Source organism: Manis pentadactyla, chromosome 14, assembly GCF_030020395.1.
Source record: "Manis pentadactyla isolate mManPen7 chromosome 14, mManPen7.hap1, whole genome shotgun sequence".
Taxonomy (NCBI): Eukaryota; Metazoa; Chordata; class Mammalia; order Pholidota; family Manidae; genus Manis; species Manis pentadactyla.
In genome coordinates, this window is record NC_080032.1 from 48,534,952 (window position 1) to 48,559,033 (window position 24,082).

General features: G+C 36.5%; 1 protein-coding gene across 1 annotated transcript in view; it reads right to left on the reverse strand.

Annotated features, from left to right (window-relative positions):
- KCNH8 (potassium voltage-gated channel subfamily H member 8) overlaps window positions 1-24,082 on the reverse strand; it is a 347,390-nt gene that overhangs the window by 156,517 nt on the left and 166,791 nt on the right. Inside the window, exon 4 of the mRNA XM_036901045.2 lies at window positions 134-261. Within this exon, the coding sequence (XP_036756940.2) occupies window positions 134-261 (128 nt within the window). The remainder of the gene's footprint in view (window positions 1-133; window positions 262-24,082) is intronic.

Genomic DNA, 24,082 nt, shown 5'->3' on the forward strand with positions numbered 1-24,082 from the left:
ATAGGAAAGCACAAGCCAAAGTGGAAAAAAATACATCTAGGAAAGCCAATAAATAATTGGAGCCTTTCTTTAGCAAGTCAAATATTGCCACCAGGGGAAACTAGCATTCATAGTGTACACACATACCACCTACATTATTTATTTTCAATTTGTTCTTTTCTCTTCTTTGCAGGTGCCCAGAGATGTGATAAAGGACCGCTCGGCTCCGTCTCCGGGCTGAGTCAAAGTGGGTCCCCGCTCTTGATCTTCCTTTGGCTTTGTCTGGGGGAAAATGAAACTCATTAAGCACCAATGAATATATCATTTCATTCCAAAAAAGTGAAGTTTTGACAGTTCCCTTAACTGCACCCTATTAACTGTATTAATTCTTAAAATTAAAGTAAAACATACATGAGCATAGAGGAACTTTCAAACAGTCAGGGAAGCATTAAATAAAATCTTATACCTTCTTTCCCCTATTTCACAATCCCTAATATGACTCCTAACATTTCTTTCTTGACTTTTTTCCAGAAAAAAATATCTATACAGGCCCTCTATCCATATTTATACTTATTTTGCTTTGTATAATTGAATGTTTACAATAAAAACTGTTTACATACTACTTTTTACATATCAAAATAATTTTGAATAATTCTAGATATGCACAGTAGAGTTCTCTCACAATTTTTTAAATAGCTAAGAACATACCATGTTAAGGATATAACTAGCCCAATTTATTTTACTATTCCCCATTATGGACCATTAGATTTACTCAGGATTTTTAAAAAGTCTGTGTAGATAATCCTGTAATGAAAATTTTTGAACATATAGTACTTTGCCTTGGTGTGCCAGGATGTTCAGTAAATAAATTACTAGAAATGGAAATATACATTAAAAATTTTGGTATATATATTCCAAGTTTTATTCTAGCAATACACACCCCCAACAACAGAGAATGGATGTGTGTGCTTTACCATACACACATCAAAATTATGAAACATAAAATCAGTGCTGCCTAACAATATGGCAGTTAAAAAATGCCACATTATTATTTGAATTTGCATTTTAGAAATTATGAATGATAAGCATTCATTTAAATATTTATTATCTATTTCCATTTATTTTTTTATGAAGTCTATTCATATTATTTTTGCCAGTTTTGAAGTTAAGCCGGTACTCTATTTGTAGGAGCTCATTGTATACCAATTGCCATTTTCTTGTCATATATGCTGCCAGGAATGGTTCTATTTTGTTACTTGACTTGGGATTTTATACATGAAGTATAAAATTTAGAAATGTTTATATTGTTACATTTATCAATATATACATTTGTGGTGTCTAGACATTATGTCCTGCATAGCCATACTGTCTTCATTCAAAAAATATATTTAAAAATCTATGTTTCCTTCCAACATCTTTTTGTCTTCACTTTTTTTATTTTTAACATTTACATTTTTATCATGGTGAGAATTTCATAATGTATATAAATTGTCAAATTGCTATGTTGTATACCTGAAATGATAATATTACACATTATCTATACTTCAATAAAAGAAGAGAATATGAAAAAAAAGTCTTTACTCTAATTGGACTTTATTTCAGTAAAATTAGGTAGGATCCAGCTATTTCATTTTCTTTCCAAAGGGCTATTGTCCAAGAGAAATAAATTAATTGATTTATATATATGAAGTTAAGAATCATTTAGTCTTTATTTGGTCAGTCAGCATACAATTTCATCCTAAATTAACTGCATCTATAATATAATGACTGCAAAATATAAAAATTAAAAACAGTCTTTATGTAAGTTTCATCATCAGTCTCTATAGTATCACAAAGGTTGTTTGATTCCTATCCTTCATAAAAATGATTGGTTTGGTTGCTACACTGGGGAAATCATGTAACTATTATTGATGGCTACTGTGGTGTTGGCCCTATTCCAAATCCTGAGTATTTATTTTTTCAATTGATCCTCATAAATATCCATTATTCTCCTCCACTTACAGATGAGAAAACTGAAAGGTCTAGTACCATGTCATATGATCATACATCTTAGTAAGGAGTAGAGCCAGGACATGAAGCAAAACTGGTCTGGAGTCTACTCATCCACACAGAGCACCACGTCCCATGACTTCAATCAATGCTCAGAAATACTGCCGGGTTTTGAGTGTCACATAGACTAATGTGCATCATTCTCCGTGCCCATCTCAGCTTGGACTTCTAGTTTTTTAAGGACTTTAACCACATCCAATTCCCACTCCACCCTGGGATATTTTTAATGCTGTTGTATCCACTACAGAAAATAGGATGTTTTATTCACTGCAAAAGTCTAATGTGATGTTATGTGTTTTTTAATTGTTCATCTTTTGCTTCATAGTTTGTGTAAGGCTGAGAGCACTGACGGGAGGAGCAAGCACGTCTGACCCTGATGACGTGTCAAAGTCCCCGGCTGCTGCCCCCTCCCAACCTGAAAAATGTGCCTTACGTTAGCCAATCCTTGCACCGCTGTAAATCTAAGCTCTGCCTCCCCCTACCTTCTTTAAAAACTCGCTACCTGTCTGCTTACGCATGCAAATTCCCCAGCCTCTATTTCTGTAGACTGGGGAAATCTCGCCCGGGTGTTTGCGTTCAAATAAACTACCTGGCCCTTTGTTGCCTCTCTGTGCCTGCTTATTTCGGCTAGAATTTATCTTACAGTTTCAATGTTTAAAATATATCACTATATACATGAAACATTAAAAACATCAAAAATACAAAGTAAAATATCGGAAAGGACACTTTTTTTGAAACTCATCACTAAACAAAACATATTTTATTGTATCGCTTAAAGCTAAGATTACGTTTTTGTGTATTCATTTTTTGGTCTATATAGAACTCTTGTAAAATTGCACTTGAAAATGTAATTATTAACCCAGCAGGAAGTAATTTTAAATATGTTTAATTTGAAAACAGCCAGAGTTCTAAGACAATGTCTATGGGAGTATGGTGGGAAAGGCTAGCAGGTTGCTTATGCAATATCAGAATAAAAATATCAGGTGAAATTACAATGCTAACTACAAAATGGAAAGGTTAGAGATTTATGACAGTCAATAAGTCAACTGCCTTCTCAGTGGAGAAATCTAAGTAATAGCTGAGATTTTCCAAATCAAACAACAGCATTTTATGGTCTTGAAAAAGGATCCCTGAAAGGGAAATGTCAGACTTATCTGTCTTGGTCTTGGTTCTAAAAAAGTTTTAGTCACAATTTAACTCTCATGCAAGACTGGGATTCAAAATCATTCTACTGATGTGATCTAAAATCTCCCAAGTAGAGGAATGAACTTAAAATGGTCCTGGGTTGGTGATTCCTGACTGAAAAAAAATTCATAAATAGAATAAGGAGCAACTCATATTTAAAAAAAAAAGATACATATAAAATATTCATGCCAGCATTATTTTATTTTTCATAGATATACAAATAAATATATACATTATATATAATGTACACATATGTGTGTTTGTGCGTATAATTAGAGATCAGTCAAATAGACATACACAAAAGAATGCATAAATTGTATTATAGTCATGACATGGAATATTAAAATTCCATTAAATTGGACTCATGTGGGAAAAATGGAAAATGAATGAAAAGTGCCCACTTATTAACACTGAAATACCTCAAAAAACATAATACTGAGTACAAAAGCAAGAAACAGAAGAATAGACAACACAGCAATATTTTCATAATATTAATACACGGGCAAAACTAAGTAACATGTCATTTGGAGAAATGTATGTGTTGTAAAACTGCACATGATCAGGTAACTACAGCTAGTTGCAAAAAGACTGGAAAATATAGTCTCTAGCTTAGCCACCATTTGCCTTTACTAAGTGGTATTAATACCTATTTATTTATGTATGTATGTATTAGGGTATGATTGATATACACTCCTATGAAGGTTTCATATGAAAAAACAATGTGGTTACTACACTTACCCATATTATCAATTCCCCACCCATACCCCAGTGCAGTCACTGTCCATCAGTGGAGCAAGATGCCACAGATCCACTATGTGCCTTCTTTGTGCTACAGTTTTCTCCTGTGATCCCCCACACCATGTGTACTAAACATAATACCCCTCAATCCCCTTCTCCCTCCCTCCCCACCCGCCCTCCCACACCCCACCCCTTTGGTAACCACTAGTTCCTTCTTGGAGTTTCGAGTCTGCTGCTATTTTGTTCCTTCAGTTTTGCTTCATTGTTATACTCCACAAATGAGGGAAATCATTTGGCATTTGTCTTTCTCCACCTGGCTAATTTCACTGAGCATAATGTCCTCCGGCTCCATCCATGTTGTTGCAAATGGTAGGATTTGTTTCTTTCTTATGGCTGAATAGTATTCCATTGTGTATATGTACCACATCTTCTTTATCCATTCATCTACTGACGGACACTTAGGTTGCTTCCATATCTTGGCTATTGTAAAAAGTGTTGCAATAAACATAGGGGTGCATATGTCTTTTTGAATCTGAGAAGTTGTATTCTTTGGGTAAATTCCAAGGAGTGGGATTTCCGGGTCAAATGGTATTTCTATTTTTAGTTTTTTGAGGAACCTCCATATTGCTTTCCACAATGGTTGAACTAGCTTACATTCCCACCAGCAGTGTAGGAGGGTTCCCCTTTCTCCACATCCTCACCAACATTTGTTGTTGCTTGTCTTTTCGATGCTGGCCATCCTTACTGGTGTGAAGTGATATCTCATTGTGGTTTTAATTTGCATTTCCCTGATGATTAGTGATGTGGAGTATCTTTTCATGTGTCTGTTGGCCATCTGAATTTCTTCTTTGGAGAACAGTCTCTTCCTATCCTCTGCCCATTTATTAATTGGTTTATTTGCTTGTTGGGTGTTGAGGTGTGTAAGTTCTGTATATATTTTGGATGTTAACCCCTTGTCAGATATGTCATTTACAAATATATTCTCCCATACTGTAGGATGCCTTTTTGTTCTGTTGATGGTGTACCTCTTCTTTTTAATAAAATGCTGTTTCTTAAACTCAGTTTTGAGTCTACCAGGCTTTGTAAATATTTTTATTGCAATATTGTGACTTACAAGAAATATATATTTTGACATTCAGATAACCAAACTATATTTTTCATATATATTTGGTCATCCAATTCCTGGCTCACAGATTCCCCAACCCTTGGAATTTACTGTGTTGAGACTGATAACATGTCTTTTGTTATGTTGATGAGGCGAGATTTGGGAAGCACCTAAGGGATGGGGGCTGATTGCCAGGTGAAGCAACCTGTGTTCAGAGGGTTGTAACTTTCAGCCCCTTTCCCCAGACCTCCAAAAAGGCAAGAGGGGTTGAACTAATCACTAATAGCCAAAGATTTAATCAATCATGGCTATGTAATGAAGCCTCCATAAAAAACCCAGAAGGGCTTCAGAGGGGTTCAGGGGGCTTCTGGGCTGGTGGAGATTTGGGAAGAGAGGAGCACTCAGATCATGGACACCGTGCACCCTCTCCCCAGACCTCGTCCTGTGCATCTCTTCCACCCAGCTGTTCCTGAGTTACAGCCTTTTATAATAAACTGGTAATCTAGTAAGTCAAATGTTTCTCTGAGTTCTGTGAGTCTTTGTAGCAAATTAATTGAACTAGAAGGGGGTCGTGGCAACCTCTGATTTATAGCCAGTGAGTCAAAGTGCCCGTGATAATCTAGACCTTCCAATTGGCATCTTGAGCTGGAGGGGGGTCACTGAAACTTTTCTGTCCCACATTTCCTTTCCTCAAACAAAAAAGTGGTTGGCAATCTAATGCAGTGGACTGGCTTTGCCATCCTTCACAAGTGGCCTCCACCTGTGAGTCTACCTTCCTCTGCCGCCTGTGTCGGGGGAGGAACAGGAAGTGCAGGGCAAGAAGCTTCCCGTGAGAGGCCCGGAAGTCGTGCACATCCCTCTTACACTGTATCTGCTACCCTTAGCTGTGAGGAGGCTGAGAAACCGACTATAGCTGGGAAGCCACATGTCCAGTTAAATCTCAGTTGTAAGTTGGAGAGGGTTTTATTATTAATGGATGAATTCTGGAGGGTAATTTGTAGCTGGTTGTTCAGAACCACGGGTAACTACAACCCAATTGGGATCTGAAGTGGAGGGTGGTCTTGTGGAGCTGAGCCCCTCACCTGAATGGAATTTTGCCTCTGGGTAGACAGAGTCAGAACTGAGCTGATTCTCAGACACCTTGCTGGTATTGCTTGTTGATAGCCTCCACACACACGTCAGAACTGGGTCCAGGAACCTAATTTGCATATATGTTGTATAGATTGTATTTTTGAATGCAAAAAATATTTCAGTACAAGAAAAGATGAGACTACTATAGTGGGGGGGGGCATGGGGAGGGCTGTGCAACACAGAGAAGACAAGTAGTGATTTTACAGCATCTTACTATGTTGATGGACAGTGACTGTGAACGGGTATGTGGGGGGGACTTGGTGAAGGGGGGAGCCTAGTGAACATAATGTCCTTCATGTAATTGTAGATTAATGATACCAAAATAAAATTTTTAAAAAAATCAGAATGTTCATTAATTAATTAATAATTCAGTAAACACTCTTAATAGGATACCAAGAAAATAGCTGAACAATTGAAGAATCATTGAACAATATAGTAAATACAAAAACAAAACAAAATTTATTGAAATAATAAAGGAAACAAGCTTTAAAAAAGAATGAAGTAGATAAATCCCAGGGAAATCTAAAGAAGAAAAAGGAATGATGGCTAGAGCATGTGCTTTGGAGCAGAGAGATGTCAGCTCACAGCCCGGCTCGGTGACCTTGAGCTGATGCTCAGCCAAAGACCTCCTGTCTCATCAAATTCCCACCTACATAGCACATGTACTTAGATTGTTTCAGCCTGTCCTCTATCTTAGAACATTTGGGTTGTTTATAATGTTTTTGACAAATAAAGCTTTTAAATTTAAAAAAAAAAAGAAAAGAAAAGATGAGACTAAAGTGGTATCTGGACATTTCACAGTGGGACCTGACCAAATTCTTTGGAGGGTCATGGTGGTTGGGGTAGGGGGCACCAAGGCATCAGTTGCTTAAGATGAATGACTCGGTTTAAATCAGGAGGAATGCTTGTTAGTAAGATAAGGTGAGGGGTAGCAGAGGGAGGGACATTCCTGATAGAGCAAAGAAGTGTGAGGGCCTCGGGCAGAAAGGCGTTCAGCATCTTTGAAGAACTGAAAGAAGTCCAGGAGGGTTGGCATACAGAGAAGATGGGAAGAAAGAAGTAGAAGGTGGGCAGAAGCCGGACTGAGCACAAGGGCTTTGAGGCCACACTAACAATCCTGCTTTTTACTCCTAAGGGCAATGGTAAAAGTATTAGCTAGGAGGCTGCTGAAGCTGCTCTAGCAAAAAGATACTAAAATGCAATCATATAGTGACTTGACTAAGAAAATAACCGTCTCTCTTTGTTTTCTGTCCCACACTTCCTTTCCTCCAACAGAAAAGTGGTTGGCAATCTAACGCAGTGGACCAGCTTTGCCATCCTTCACAAGTGGCCTCCACCTGTGAGTCTACCTTCCTCTGCCGCCTGTGTCGGGGGAGGAACAGGAAGTGCAGGGCAAGAAGCTTCCCGTGAGAGGCCCGGAAGTCGCACACATCCCTCTTACTCACACCGTATCTGCTACCCTCAGCTGTGAGGAGGCTGAGAAACCGACTATAGCTGGGAAGCCACATGTCCAGTTAAATCTCAGTTGTAAGTTGGAGAGGGTTCTGTTATTAATGGATGAATTCTGGGGGGTAATGAACAGTTCCTGCACATGGAGCCATAGCAAGGTTTTAAGCATTCAAATGACATGAGAAAATCTGAGTTTCCACAGTGCCACTGACTTGCAGCATGGGCACTGACTAAAAGGAGTCCGCAGAGAGCGGTCAGGAGGTCACTCGGGGCCCGTTTGGTGGATCAGTTGAAACACAGTGGCAGGTAACTGGAACTAGAGTGTAGCAGCGGAGCTGGAGCAGGGCTGTACATCTGAAATACATTTCCAGAGTAAAGCTGCGTGGCTGTGTCACTTAAGAGATTATGAAATTATCTAGCAAAGAGAGCTCAGAGTCAGAGGAGAAAATGTAGGTCCTTCAAAATGTAACAGGGCAACTGAGAGGCAAACACATATCTGTGAGGCAAAAACAGAAATGCAGAAAGGAGGAAAGTGGTAACTGTGGTGTCAGGGAATCCAAGCGTAAAGGATATTAGGAGAGAGAGAGACGGCTGTCGTGTCTGCACACCTCACTTTGAGTGACTCTCCTTAAGTGGAGGAGACCTTCTCTCGTTTCCAATAACAGAAAGGAGAGGAGACTGATTATACATAGAGGTGAACATACACGTTTGATAGCTGGGAGATGAGGTGGTTCTTATCTGAGAGACTCTTTTCCTTCCTCTTCCTTCCTCCCTCCCTCCCTTCTTCCCACCTTCCTCCTTTCTTCTTTCCTTCCTTCCTCTTTCTCTCTTTCTTTTCTCATTGACTTTGGAGAGGAGGTCAAATGCTAAGGATGAAGGGTAATTAGTAAGAACTGGTAGTTTGAAAACAGTAAGGAATGCCTTAAGTATTTGTCATAGGTGATGGGCTGTCAAGCCCAGGAGGGCAAATGACAGATTTGGTGCAGAATTTGATTACCCCATTTGAAGCTGCTAATAATACATTTAGAGTGCTTCCCATCTGCCCTAGTGTAGGTTTTATCCCAGCAGTTCTTAGCCACCTGTGTGCAAACCACAGAAAATGGATCATTGGTTCTTTTAAGTTTGCAGCTCTGCCAGATGAATATAGAGAAAACACAGAGGCACATGAGAGTGTAGGGCATGTGCAAAGGGGGCTTTAAAGTCATGAAACATGAGAGCTATGGTAGACGGCAAATGAAAACAACAGTGAACTAACACAGGAAGAAGTTGAAGATTTCAGTGATCTTCTGATCTTTTTTTACCATCAGATCAAAAAAGGCAAATGAATAACTTAAGGGGAGGAGGTGCTATGTCACTAAGTAAGCAGGATGGCGAAACAAGCAATTTCAATTATTAAGCAACCCTGAATGAGGATGATTTCCAGGAAAAAAATTAAAAGTTTTGTTAGGGCTTTTCAACAAAATACCATGTATTAACAATATTCCCTCAGCCCCCATCATGTTCTAGGCATTAGGCTAGGAAGTTTGTCTTGGTTTTCATTTAATCCTTACCTTGTTAGGCATTAGTTTTTCCATCTGTTGAAAAGCAAACTAAAGGTCATAGAAATCATGTAATTTGCCAAAATTCAAAGCAGGAGGGCTGATATTCGAATCTATTGTGATCTTACTTGAAATCTCATGTTCTTTCTACCTCACCATAGCAGATTACAGGCAAACAAGCAATAGACCCTTATTAGATATTTTCACTTATCTGTGCTGTTCTGTTAAGTTAAAATAGATCAATATCCCAGACAGGACTTACTTCCTCGGCTGTCTTTTCTCCTTCCATTTCATTCCTTTCCTTGCATCAGAAGAAACTGGAAAATGCTCCCTCTCAGTTGTCATTTTAGGGTGCATTTCGTTTCCACCTCCCCTCATAACATCCCCCTTTTACATTGTAAAATACTTTTATATCTTTTTTATATTAAAGCATGTGTTTCCATTTAAATATTAATTCAGAGACATCTAGTTCAAGATGGCTAAAACAAATTACTCTTACTAAAAAAATACAAGAATTTTTATGCTCTGAATTAAATCATTTTGAAATGAAAAAATTGTTAAAAACCCAAGAGAAATTTCAAAACCAAGATGACGGTGAAATAATATAACTTCTCTCAGAAACTAGTAGATAATGGTAGCAATAAATAAAATTATAGAGAATTTTAATACTATTTATTGTCTATAATTAATGGACATACATCAGTGGTGCGACCTAATAGAATGCCCATTCTTTTCACTTGCTCATGCAACAGTCACAACAGTTGATTTTGTTCTGCAAAGGCAATTTCAAAGATATTCCCCAAAGCAGAAGTCATATGGGTGAAAAAATCTTCCCTCTACTTAAACTCTCACCATTTGGATTTTTGAAATAGTTCTATATAGCTCTGATTTTCAAATAAATTAAGTAACTTACAGACTTTCAGAAGTATGTGAATGCTATTTTAAAAAGAAATTATGTTACCAAGAATATCTGATATCCAAACACAATGGATGTAACCAAAGACTGACCAGAGGAAAATTAATACTTATATTGCATGTATTATAAAAGATATCATATATAAATATCCAATGTATGAAATAAAATAGATATTTTAAATGTAAAATATGTGGAACTTTTCTTTAAGTCACAAAATAAATATATTTATAAAGAGAAAGCCAAACAAAAATAAACTTGAAGGATATTGAAATGAAAGTAGAAATAAGTGAAATAAAAAGCAAAGTTTGATGAATATGGTCAATAAAACCAAAGCAAGATAAAATAAATATCTGGCAATGGTATTCAAGGGGAAAAAAAGAGATGACACAAGTAATATTAAGAATTTTAAAAAGTACCATGAATTTAGAAGACCTTAAAAATGATGAGATTTCTTTGTGCAAACTCGTATCAGCATAGTCTTCTAGATTAAATGAATACTTTGGGGGAAGGGTAGCCAATTACCAAAATAGGCCCCAAATGTAGTAATAACCTTGAATAGACCAAGGCCTGTGGCATGGAGTAGAGAAATAGACCATCTCTCCCGCACTGCGTGGCACTCCCCACCAAAGCCTGTTTCAGATTATTTTAAAGGCCAGTGTTATCTTTTAAAGCTTCAGAAAACACAAAAGCCTGACAATTTCTGAATTCAATCTACAAGTCTTGAAAACTCTGACACCAAAACTAGATGAATATAGTAAGAAAAGATAACTCTAGATGATTTTGAAGATACAAAAATCCTAAATAAACCATGAGTAAACTGAATATAAGTGTATTAAAAGAAAATGCACTATGCTTATGTGGGATTTATGCCAAGGATAGTTCCATTTTAGGGAGTCTTTATGTAATTCAGCAGATTTACAAAGATGAAAAGATATGTTATTTTTTTTTAATATAAGACACATAATTTTTAAAAAATATAACAACATTCTTGTTTTTAAAAAAACTTCATAGTAAACAAACAATAAGAGGAATCTTTAATGTGATAAAGAATGCCTATCAGTAACCAAAGGAAAACTCATATTTATTAGGGTGACATAAGAAGCTTTAGTTTTTTTAATTTGTGAAAAGGCTAAAATTAAAAAAATAAAAAGAAACACATTAACAGCGTAACCATTGTTCACAGGGTCAGAACACCTGGTGTTTAAGTGGTGAACCGACAAGGTAAGAGTTACCATCTGAACTGAGGGGTACAGGATGTGTCCCAGAAAAAAATATACGGATACACAGAAATGACTTGAAGTGAAAGAATAACGTAATGAATTGCTACAGCGCCTAATATACGCCATGAGCTGAAGAGTCCTTTTGAATTAATAAATAGCTAGTTCAAACTGGTTAAGGAAAGATACAAATATATAACTTCCACATTCTTAAATTTATAATTGTGAGTTATTTTTATTGGGTAGAGTACATCTTCAAGTAATTTTTTTCCAGAGACATCTATGGGTGGTATATTTTATGATTCCCCATATAATTGACTGTACAATGCTCTATTGTGAATTTTGTTATTCTGAGAGTGTCTCAAAAGTCTGCCAACCTCTGGGTTCATCTGAGAGTGGTGGAATACCAGGATAGGGTAGTGGCTATGGTCTAAACCAAGTGTAGAAAATAAGAAGTGTTGTCCACAGAAAATTTAAACAAAATAATAAATCCAACTACATTTGGTTGGTTGTTTATCACCATGTGCTGGAAATCAACTCAGTGACAAAACACTCTCCTCTCCAAAAAGTCAGTTGTTGGTCCTAGTTTAAAAAAATTCCTGTGGTTATTGTTGAGTTTTAATAATATATGTAACCTTCAAAATTAGCACCTGTATATAGCATAAATTACAAACTGGGAGAAAATATTTCTAAATTACTGACAAAGGACTCATACACATCTAGAAAAAGAATTCTCAAAACTCAACATTAATAGCATTTAACAGTCTACTTAGAAAATGAGCAAAATACATGAGCAGACATCTCATTAAAGAGAATATAAGAATGGAAAGTAATCACGTGAAAAGATGTTCAACATCACTAGACATTAGGGAAATGCACACTAAGACTACAATGAGATCTCATCACATATGTGCTAGAACAGGTAAAATGAAAAATAGTGGCAATACTAAATGTTGGTGTGGATGTGGAGAAACTGAATATTTCAGACATTGCTGATGGAAACATGATATAGTCACTATGGAAAATAGTTTGGCAGTTTCTTGAAAAAGAATAATAATAATGATTAAATATATAGTTAACCATAAAAACTACCAACGGCATTCCTGACAGGTGTACAAGAGAAATAAAAACTTATGTCCACACAAAAACCCATGCACAAATTATCCATAGTAGTTCTATTTGTAATAGCCAAGAACTGGAAACATTTGGAAACAACCAAGATGTCCCTCAAACAGTGAATCGTTAAGTAAATTGTGGTATATCCATACCATAGAATACCACTCAGAAATAAAAAGGAACAAGCTATTGATAAACACAGCAACTTTCAGGACATTATAGTCAGTGAAAAAAGCTAATCTCAAAAGGTTACATACTTCATGACCCTTTTTATATAACATTCTCTAAATGATGGAGATGGACAGAGTAGACCCAGTCAGGGGTTGGTATGGTGGAGGGCTGCAAGGGGAAATCGTTGTAGTGGTAAAATAGTTATGTATCTTGATGATGGTGGTGGTCTCACAGAGATATACCCTCCTCAAACATGGCATGGAACTATACACACACACTGTACCAATGTCCATGTTGTGGTTTTGGTATGTTATAATTATGTAAGATGTACCCACTGGGAACAATTGGGACCTTCTCTCTCTCCTATCTTTGCAAATTCCTGTGAATCTACAATTATTTCAAAACAAAAGAGTAAAAAAAACAATATTCATATTATGTCTTGGTATTATTCTGTTTTCACTGATTTTGAGTGTAATATACTGAGGTGTAAATTTTAATTGCTTTCAACACTTGTGAATCTAAGCTTTGTGAAAGCCTGGAGCTTGTTTTTCATACTCAGTGATGCTGGCCCATCCCAAGAGTTTGTGAAAGTTTGGAAAAGGAGTCCTTCCTCAAAGCACTTTATTTCCACTTATCATAAAATTGTTATCCTAATCTAATCTGGTTAGAATATGACTCTTTGCTGTCATGTGCCAGAAAACTTATCATGAAAAACATACAAATTTACATATGTAGAAGGCAGATTTGTGTATTTTTATATCTGTCACTCTCGTACATCCTAGGAGATACACATGGCTTACTGCTATATGACTAATATTTAAAATAGAGCCTGGCACATAAAAGATATTTAATTTGTTTAAGTGAACAAATGAACAAAATAAGAAAAGTACTTCCTGAAACCAAAAAATATATTTTGTATGGTATTATGTATTTGAATATTTACTGATTACTAGGAACTTGGCTAGTGCTGTGCTTATCAAATAATCATTGGCACCATCATTGCGTTTATTTCTTATGTGTTCATTTTTTTAGTTTATTTTTCAGAGAAATTCTCAAGACTCCTGTGCCTAAGACTTGACTCTATGTTTCACAGTGTCATGTATTTTTATACCACTTCTGATCAATTATTTTCAGTTTAATTATTTTATTTGTGTTTTGAAGTAAACAAATCAAAAGTGTGCAGCTTGATTTTAGGTTGGTACTGATCTTGAGTATCTAAATCAGTGAAAGATTACATATATATGTTACATATATATATTTTTTAAATGATTTATATAATACCCACACACATATATAAATCATTTAAATATATATACTGGTTTTGTTGCTTTGTAGAATTGTGTCTCTGGTATACACATCACCCAGCTTCAGCAAGTATGAACATGTGTACACTCTTGTAAGTTTCATCCACTCCACCTCTTCAGTTTCTTTTGAGGAAAATCCAAGGCATCCTATCTATCCACCTATCATCTATCTATCTATCTATCACCTACCTGTAATCTATCATGCACCATCTATCTTCCTATCATCTATATGTATCTACATACATGTATGATAAAAAGTTTTAAAAACAGAATCACAATATATATTACATAAATACATAACCATATACTTTAATGTTATCAAATATCCAGTCATTGAGAACTGTGGCTTTCAGTTAGAGTCCTTAGATTCTCAGGGTTCAGAGGAGGTGTCTTGGGACAGGAATGTGTGAATGAGGGAAAGGATAAAATCACCAGGAGATACATTAGGTCAGGGAGTCCCATTTCTGTGGGTCTATTTTATAAAATGAGCTTCAGGATGAGATTTTATTCAGTGAAAGAATTCTGTCATTTAAAGAAAATGGAGATTGCTAAATAGGTGTTCTTGAGTGGTTTTAGTTTTATTAAAAAAAAAACAAAAAATACACACTAAGTATAGAAGTGCAGTAGATAATGCAGTAAGTGTTTTAGCTTTTACTTTTACACACAATTTCTGGTCTGGAAGACACATTATTTTAAAAATCTTGCTGCTTATAGCTTAGTACAGAAATAGAGTTAAGTCAGTTACTAACTTGCTAGTTATTTAATTGGGTTCTTTATTCATCTGGTTGGTATATTCACTTCAGCTGTTCTGTGTGAGGAATTTAAATCACCTATTGGGGGAAGTTTGGGAGGAGGCTTTATGTAAGAATTGACTACAAAGAGAAAGGTAGAATTGTTTTAGAATTCAATGGCAGGACATCAATTTCCTTTGAATAGACCTCTTATTAAGTTAGAAGAAATCAGAATAATGCCAGAGGATTATTACAAGAGCAGGTGGTTTTCCCTTGAGAGTGAGAGCAGAAATAATCTAAAATAATTTTTTAGAAGTCTGAGAAGTCAAAGCAGCACAACAGCAGGAAATAAAGTGAGAGATTAAGATAAAATAATATTAAGAATTCAGTAATTTAAAAAGCATTAACAATTATAATAGATTCTAGGTGTGGACATCAAGGTTAGTTTAAACAGACATAAAAATCAATAAAATTCTTTTTTATAACCTATTAAATTACACAGTGATTTTTAAAATTATTCATTTTGATGTTTGTTAGAGCAAATTTATATTTGTCTACTTTTTAATGTTCATAATTTTTCAGCTAGATAATGGATGCATGGAGTTTTACTGTAATCTCCTTTCTACTTTTTATTTGGGTTAGACGTTTCCATAACAAGGGAATTTTAAGACATACTAAAGTACATCAAAGTTTGTGGTTGTTATAAATCCATGTAGGTACAAGCTGCTAGCCATTTTAAATCTTAGAAATGACTAGTCTCTATATTTGAAAATTAAAATACGTATATTTTTAAATCAGAAAAGATATCCATCAGTTAACAGAGGAGGAAAGGCAAATGGAAGAGAAAACATTTCTATTTTTTTAAAAAATCTATGCTTTTTAGTAATACTGGTGGAAAAAAATTCAGAAAATATCATAGAAATGAAAATGCTTTGATGAGTGATTCTTTGGACCCTTTGAATTCATGAAAGTATCTTTCAGTGATAAATTCAAACAAGAGGACCAAGGCTGGGGTAATTATTTTTTAATGAGCAGAAGTTGTATGTATGCAAATCAGAAATAACACACCAATCTGCCCTTGGACCGTGCATTTCTCCTCCATTTCTCTCAGCTGAGTTTCCCAGTCAAGTAGGAAACAGACTGAAAGAAAACTTCTGGTTCGGTTTTGTGGGGATCATGCCAAATAATTACATTTTAACTCTTAAAAGAAATATTGGAGTAAACTAGAAGAGGGAGATGTGATCTAACTTTTCCTTTTGGATTTAGAGTGAAGTATGCACTGAATGGGGATTTTAAAGGCAGAAGGACCAAATAAATGGTATTTAGCTGTAAAAACTCTAATGTTCTTATTTGCTTTTTAAGGACATAGTTCAGACAACATTTATCAATGTAAGTAAGGAAATTATCTAGCAGCACACACCAAAGAAAGAAAAAGTCCCTGCATATTTGAAGTACAACAAGTATTACAATATGATAGAACAGAATTATCTTATTCACTATGTCTTTTAATGCTTAGTTGCATATTGGTTAACAGTTTCTTTCATGGAAATTCTAATCACACAAAATAATGCATGAATCAGGCAAGATAATGCACTTTCTTCAATTTTTCCTCTCAAAAATTGTCATCACTCAGTTGTCCCTAATCATTGCTGTTAGTTTCTATTTATATATATTTTTTCACAGGATTTATCAAGACATTGAGTAAGGCAGTTTCTGGAATCTTTCATGGATGATGTGACCCTAAAAACACATTTTTAATGTGTATTTGGGTGTTCTGTGGAAGAATTTGGTCAACATATTGTTACTGAAAAGTTGCCAATGTTCATTACAGTGTGTGAAATTTGGACTGGGTAGTTGGGATACATGGTTTAAAAGGCCCCCCAAATCATTAAAGAGCATAATACTGATAGTAAAAGAATTTAGAAAGATAAAGTAGATTAAAACACAAAGTTGTAAATATTAGCCATAGATTAGATAATCCTTCTGGAAGACAAAGGATTTCCTGTGGGTCTAGGAGCAGGCAATGAATATGGATTACTAGGCAAGAAAAAGATGGGAGCCAAGACTTAGGGATATCAATAACATGGCAAATTTGTGAAAGAATGTGGCAATCAGCATAAGAGATAGTAATTCTCAAAATGCTCTAGAAATCTTGAAACATCTTTTGAGAAACTATCAGAAGGTTAGGAAATGTGATGACTGGAAAAGCAGTGTTTAGAAATTTTCAAAAATTTTTCTCTTCCAGAAAAATTTAATGGGTAGAGAAAGGTAGAAAGAGGGAGAAACTGAGGGATTAACATTTATTGAACATTTATTATGTTTCAATTAATCACTGTGGACAAACTATGTTAATATAAACCACACATTTACCCTATATAGTAAGTTTTATCCCCCCTACTTAGTTAGCAGGTGGGAAGACTGAGATGAGAGAGCTGATGGCCCTTGCTCAGTGTCATACAACTAGGCATAGGTGGACATGGCATCCATTTGGAGGTCTGTCTTCTCTGAAACCCATTTACTTTCCATTAAACATACTGCACTAAAGAGAATGATGGTAACCACTTACCCCTTATAAACTGAGAAACCACTGGTTCCACTGATCCCACAAGGAGAAATATGGAAAGGGACTCAGGAAGAGGAGGAGGAGGTGGTAAGTGGAGTGAAATGGAATGGCTTCCCAGAGTGTGACAGACTGTCTGCAAACATGGCCACCAATCAGTCCTCACATTCTTACTCATACATGCCTCTCTTCCTATCAAAACAGTTTTACTCTCCTCTTGAATTTGGGCTGGTCCTGTGACTTTCTTTGATCAATAAAATATGGCAAAAGAGATGGTGTGTGAGTTCGAGACTTATGCTTCTGTAAGTGCCCTCTTTGGATCCAGCCTCTATGCAAAATAGCAAGGCTAAGCTACTGAGTAATGGCAGAGAGAAACCTAGACAATCCTGTCACTCTGTCCATTCCAGGTAAGGCACCAGATTTGTGAAGTCCTTTAGGATGTTCCAGCCCCAGCTGTGTTTCAAGCTGACAGCAGCCACAAGAGTGACTCCAGTCAACACCATTTGGAACAGAAGAACCCCATAGCCTACTCAAAGAATCATGAGAAATAACACATTGTTGCTGTTTTCAAGTTTGGGGGAAATTTGTTATGCAGCAATGGCTAACTGATATACCTAGTCTGGGAATCCTGGAGGGGAGAAAATGAAACATCAGGGAAAGAAAGAGCAAAAGGAGGGCCCCCTAAGTCTCTATCTCCATTCAGATCCTTGAACCTATATCTACATTAAAGAATACCTCTGTTAAAGTACAAATACACCCTAGAGAGGACACTTAGCTGCTTAGGAAGGATTAGTGGACAGCCAATAGAACACCGACATATGGCACAGGATGAACAGAAATATTCTATTTAAGTCTGACTCAGAAAAGGGTCTAAAAACGGTACCCTAGAGACTTCATGATTTTGAAGAACCTTGATCCTGTCCTTGTCTAGTTAATACCAGTACCGTTACCTCCATAACCACCATTGACCATAATCATTTATTGTGATTACGATTGACTTACAACTACCTATATTATGCAAATATCATCCTAGATAACAGTTAATTAATTTTTCTCTAATTCTCATAGTGACACCTTAAGCTAGGCCATGCCCCATTTTAAGGGTAATGACACTAAACCTCGGTAGGTTTAAACAACTTGCCCACATTCCTGTAGCTTACAGTAGGCATCATGAGAGTCAGTACCTGGTTCCTGCCCAATTCCAAAGCCATTGCCCCTTGCCTTCATCACTCAATTTCTCATGATTTATGGGAACAGTTTTCTTTACGACTGCAAACCCCCCACCCACTGGGAAAATAAGTATTGGTAATTGATTTTGAAAAATAAGTTCTGTAGGAAATTGGTCTATATTTTAGAGTTACAGAATACATTAAAAATTCTTTAAGATGAGAAACAAGTTTATAGGAATTCTAATGCACAAATCAACTAAAAGTAAAAAAAAAATTAAAAAGGTTTGCCTTAATGATTTGTAGCAGGAACAATTTTAGCACAGAGATGATCCAATATATTTCTCACTGTTACTCCTTCATGTACCACATTGAAATTCCTTAATGTTTGTTTGTTCTGAGTTTTTCTCAGGTTTCTAGAGGGCAAAGTAACAAAATCTTGACCATTGTTTTCAATGAAGGAATAGAATAGGATATCTGTGAAGAATTCAGGCCAGCAAGAAATAACCAGGAATAAAAGCGCAGGGATAAAGGAAGAAAAAGGAAGAAAGGAAGATGCTGGAAACATATACCAACTCCTTGTCTACAAGATCAACAAATAGATTCAACCTATTCATCCAATTTTAAAGCATCTATTTATCTTGTGCCAGCCACTGAGCTGGGGAGACAAAGATAAATAATTCACATTTCTTGACCTTCAGGAAAAGTAAGCAATCTGATTACCCAGACAAAAGGTGTGCTGGGAGGTTTGAAGGTGACCCAGCTAATTCACGGAGGTTCCAAGATCACATCCAATTCACTTTCCATTCTGAGATGTAACTCCATCATTGCTACTATGCAGGCAATCTCCATTTGTAGAAAGAGTCCGTAACACAATCCTCTTATTACAACCATAGTATGATACTGACAACATGAAATGCAAGAGCTAGAGGAACAGAGGGCCTTTTATGGTTGATTGCTGTTTCTAAATGATGAGCTTCCTTAGAAAGTCTAAATAATACACCACTTAAAAATACTGAATAACACAATTTACTTTAACACCAAAATTCAACTACTAAAAAAGCTTGTATTATTAACATGATCCCTCAACTATTCCTTACTGCTATATGTTACAGGGTGGGGCCTTGCTCCATAGGGTATCAATGTGTCTCACCTGGGGGAGAATTTGACAGTGTCTGGAGACAGTTTGGGCACTCAAAACTGGGGTGTGCATGCTACTGGGATCTGGTGGGTGGGGACTGGGGATGCTGTTGAAAGTCCTACACTACACAGGACAGCCCTCCACAACAGTGAGTTAATGTGAATAGTGCCAAGGTTGAAGAAACCATCTTTACGCGAATTTTACATGAACTTGAAAACCTTTTTTAAAAGGTTTTAAAACAATGCAACCAATCATACACAAAAGATGAGCTACTCCTAAAGCAATGTTCAGGTTTATTTATTTTTCCAAAATAAGGAAAGAGTTGCACAGAATTCAAATGACATGAAGTCAATAAATGACTTAATTTCTTTTAAATCTTTGGGTCTACATTAATAATCAGGGTGATATTAAATAATCAATTCAGGGACAGACAACTCTCCATTGGTCTCTATTTCTTCAGTCATGCCCATCAACTCACTAAGTAATGATCTAAGCCTCTGACGACTGGAAAGATTTTCCTTTGGAGCAATTCTCACATACTACTGGATATTCTCCTGATTTTCTTCTTAAAAGAAAAATGATAGCATCTCACTCACTTGAATCCAAACCTTAAATCTGTAATAATCTCATTAAAATATAAGATCTCTAGCTTCGATTCTATGATTCACTAAATTAAGGTAATAAAAAGCATTCATAAGTCAGGAGACGTATTTTAAGTGCCCAAAAGTACTGTTTTTGAGGCATACTAAGGCATTCCAGATGCGTCAACATAGTGGTAAACTACCAATTGAGTATTAACACATATTCTTTTTTGATCACCAAAATAGTTCCCCAAATGTTCTCTGCACATTAAGTTTGTATGTTTCTGCCTCTATTTACCATGTGTTAGGTGCCAGGAAGCACCTATGTGCCTTTAAGCTTTATGACACAAGAGCTGAAAAAAATACCCTGCTCATCATTAAAACAAAGTTGAATAAGAAAGAAGCTGATCAGTGTTTGCAGTGCCATCACAGACAGTGTAAGTAAGGTTTCCATTTCCATTACCTTGGCTGAATCCACCAGTTTTCTAAGCTCCTATGTTCGTGGGACTGTAGGGTCTCCTTGAATCTCCCTGCATACACCTACTCTTCCCATCCTACCTCTTCAGTCAGAAATTGAACCACCATTTTCTTAACCATTTCTGGTCCTTCCACCTCACTTCCTAGCTTATCTACTGTACAGCTCTGTTCCAGCTCTGTTATAAAATACAGCGACAACAATATTATTAGCTCTGTATTGAATATAATGACTGAAATAAGACCCTTGCTGATGAGAATTTCCAGGGTATCATGTCTAGTGATGAGAAGAGTCATACTTGGGAGCCAAGCACACAAATCCCTTATTCCTAGTTTCATTTCTAGTATAAAATGATCTAATGTTGGGAGACATTGAGAGTGGAATCACTTGTTCATTATCTAGATCAGGAATCTGCAAGCTTTGGCCCACCAATGAGTCATCTGTTTTTGTAGAATTTTTTTTTAATACAACTACACCCCTTTGTTTGCCTATGTTCATCTATGGCTGATTTTCTGCTGTTGTAGAAATAAGTAATTTTGATGGAAACTATATGGCCTACAAAGCCTAAAAATTTACCATCAAGTCTTTTAAGAAGAAGTTTGCTGATCCCTGATTTAGATCAAATGAGAAAGAAAATCTCAACTAACCATTTTCCCACATATATTCCTATTTGAAAACTAACTTTCTAGGGAAGCAGAAAGTATAATGACCAAGCTTTATCAAAACATTAAAAAATTAACTTCACATAATTAATCCTAGGTTTATCTATGTAGGTGGTTTAAGGAAAGATAAAACCACATCAGCAAGTACATTTGAAGTTCAAATATTTCCCAATTCTATTCATTTCACCATTATGTAACATCAGACACTCCATAAAATGTAGGGTTTATGAGAAGCCATTTAAGGCTGGCATTGAAATGCAAATTCCCACTAAATTCAGCGCGGATACTGAAGTCTATTTTTGTCTTTCTCCTCCCTGAGAAGGACTATAAGCTAACCAGGGACTTTGGAAATTTCGTATGACCATCTACAATCTGATGCATGACACTTCTCGGGAAGTACTTCTTCACTTAGCCACAGAGTTATTTACTGTGTGTTCCCAATGCAATCTGTGGAAGCATCAGAAGAAAAGAGTGTACATTTCAATTTCAAGAACTTAGGCCAGAACAGGAGTTTTTTTTTTGGCTGGTAATACTGCATGTGGCAAACACAGGATGTTCTCTTTCTCTGGTGAGCTCAGAAGGAAGATTTGGAAAATAGGGCTTCAGTTCATAATCTATAAACATCCTCAGTGACCCAGCATAGTACAAGCCTTCCTGTCATGTAGTATGATTATGGAATTACAGACCCTTGCAATGAAAGAAGTTATCTAGTCTAATTGTTTTATACTGTAGATGGAGAACCTGCAAGTAGGGGAGGCAAAATACCCAGTCACAATGCTCAGGCCACATGGCCAGTTAGTGGCAGAGGTAGGAATTGAAGCTGTCAACTGCTGGAATCATGGAGTTAGCAAGCTGATCTGCCCCTGATAAAATTATGAATTAGAGAAAAACAGTGTGCAGATAACCATGAACGATCCCAAACCCCCTTCTGACTGCATGCCTTGATGGGAGGACGTACCCACTGCTGAATGAAGAATACAGACCGAACTCCTTAGCATGACCTACGCTGCAGGCCTGGACTTCCAGCATTCTCTATTCAAGGTCACCACTTGTATTCCTGGAGCTCTAAAACAGCTCGCAGACCATCATGTCTTCACGATGCCCAAGTGGCCAAGGGTAGTTCTGAAGAAAAAGTGTCTTCAGGAAACCTAGATACTAGAACTCTTCCACTTTCAAAAGAATGGCTATGTAGAACAAGAGGAAAGAGGCCTACCTTGAACACACAAAGTGCTACTCAGGGCGTATTCCAGGCAGTGGCTTGGGTCTTCTCATGAGAAGCTGGGGCTGGAAGGGCCTTGTGGAACATCCCACCCAGTTATTCCATAGGTTCAGTTTTTTGGCCCCAAAAAGCAGGAAAGGAGCAAGCTACTGGTGCTAATTTTATATTGCACAAAACTTGGGAGAAATAATTTTCATCATCATGATCCCCATAGGAAGACATATTTATACTATATTCTCTTAATCTAGACTTTGTCTACAATAATACTAAAACCCAATGACCAGAGGTTCTGATTAGCTCCTGAGGAAATCAGAAGGATTTCTATGGAGTGACTGATGGTGCAGAAACATGCCATATAGTCGTAGTTCCTATTCTCTTCTAAGAAAGTAAATGCCAAGAGGAAGTGATATAATTTAGTATATTCAGAGTACATATGAGGAAACCCAAGTGCACACCTTAGAGTATTAAAGGCCTACTCAAGCCTATTCAGCTTGCCAACTTTCCCATTTCTAAGTCAGTGTTTCTTCCTCTGCAGTATGCTATTTCATGGTATGGAATTTTTCTGTATCAGACCAGTCACATAGCCCTGTTTTCCTCATGTTCTGAAAAGAGGAAAGAAATAAGAAAAAAAAAAGTAGAATGGGTAGAGTATAAGTAGTTTACCTCTTTTTTATGTCATAGATTTGATTTGTCTGTGGATGTTATCATTTTCAGAATGTATGATATTCTTATTCAAATAAATAAGAGTTTAACTCATAGTAAAGTTAAACCTATGTCTGTATGTAATTTGCAGTACATTTAGCATGAAATTTGGTTTAATGTATTAATTCATCTGATTTTCCACGATATGTTCGATTAATAATATGCAATATCTCAATGCAAGGCACTGGGCAGAAGCAAGAGTTTGAAGTCTGTCCTTATCTCTAAACAGTCAACATTTAATTTGGAAAAATCTGTCTATGTTACACCAATTAGGATACTTTTAATAGCAATTGACAGAAAATCCAGAAAATCCCACTCAAACTGGATAAAAAGAGGGAAGATGGAATTTTGATCCAGGTTCTGGGTTAACTCAATTCTCAGAAAGACTCTAAGAATTTGTATCAGCTTAGTTTCAATTCTAGCTAGAGACTGTGCATGCCTGCCTCTCATGATTCCTTGGCTCTGGGGGGGTTGTGTCTAACACTGACCACTTTCTGTGTCAGAGATGTCCACAGCCCTAGTTGGCCAGGCCTGAGTCAGACACCATTCTGGAGCCTACGAGGGATCAAACAGATTGAGCTATCTATGAGGGATCTATCAGATCTATGGTCTGAGAGTAGAGAAATAGTGGACCTCCTCCTCCCAAATATGTTACAGAGTGTAGGGAAAGTGAATACAAGATGGTCAACAGGCAAAAAATGTCCATGTATACACACAGTCAAAGTGATTAAAAATGTATCCAGTGTGCAAAAAAGGTCACATTCAAGGTAACATTCAAGAGAGGTTAATAATTTGGGCTCTGGAAAAGACTACATAGGCTCAAATCCTCACATCCACCACTTTCTAGCTTGTGAGCTTAGGCAAGTTACTTAAGCTCATTGGGCTTTAATGTATTCATCTCTAAAAATAAGAAATGGTGATAGTACCTACTCATTGACATTTTGTGA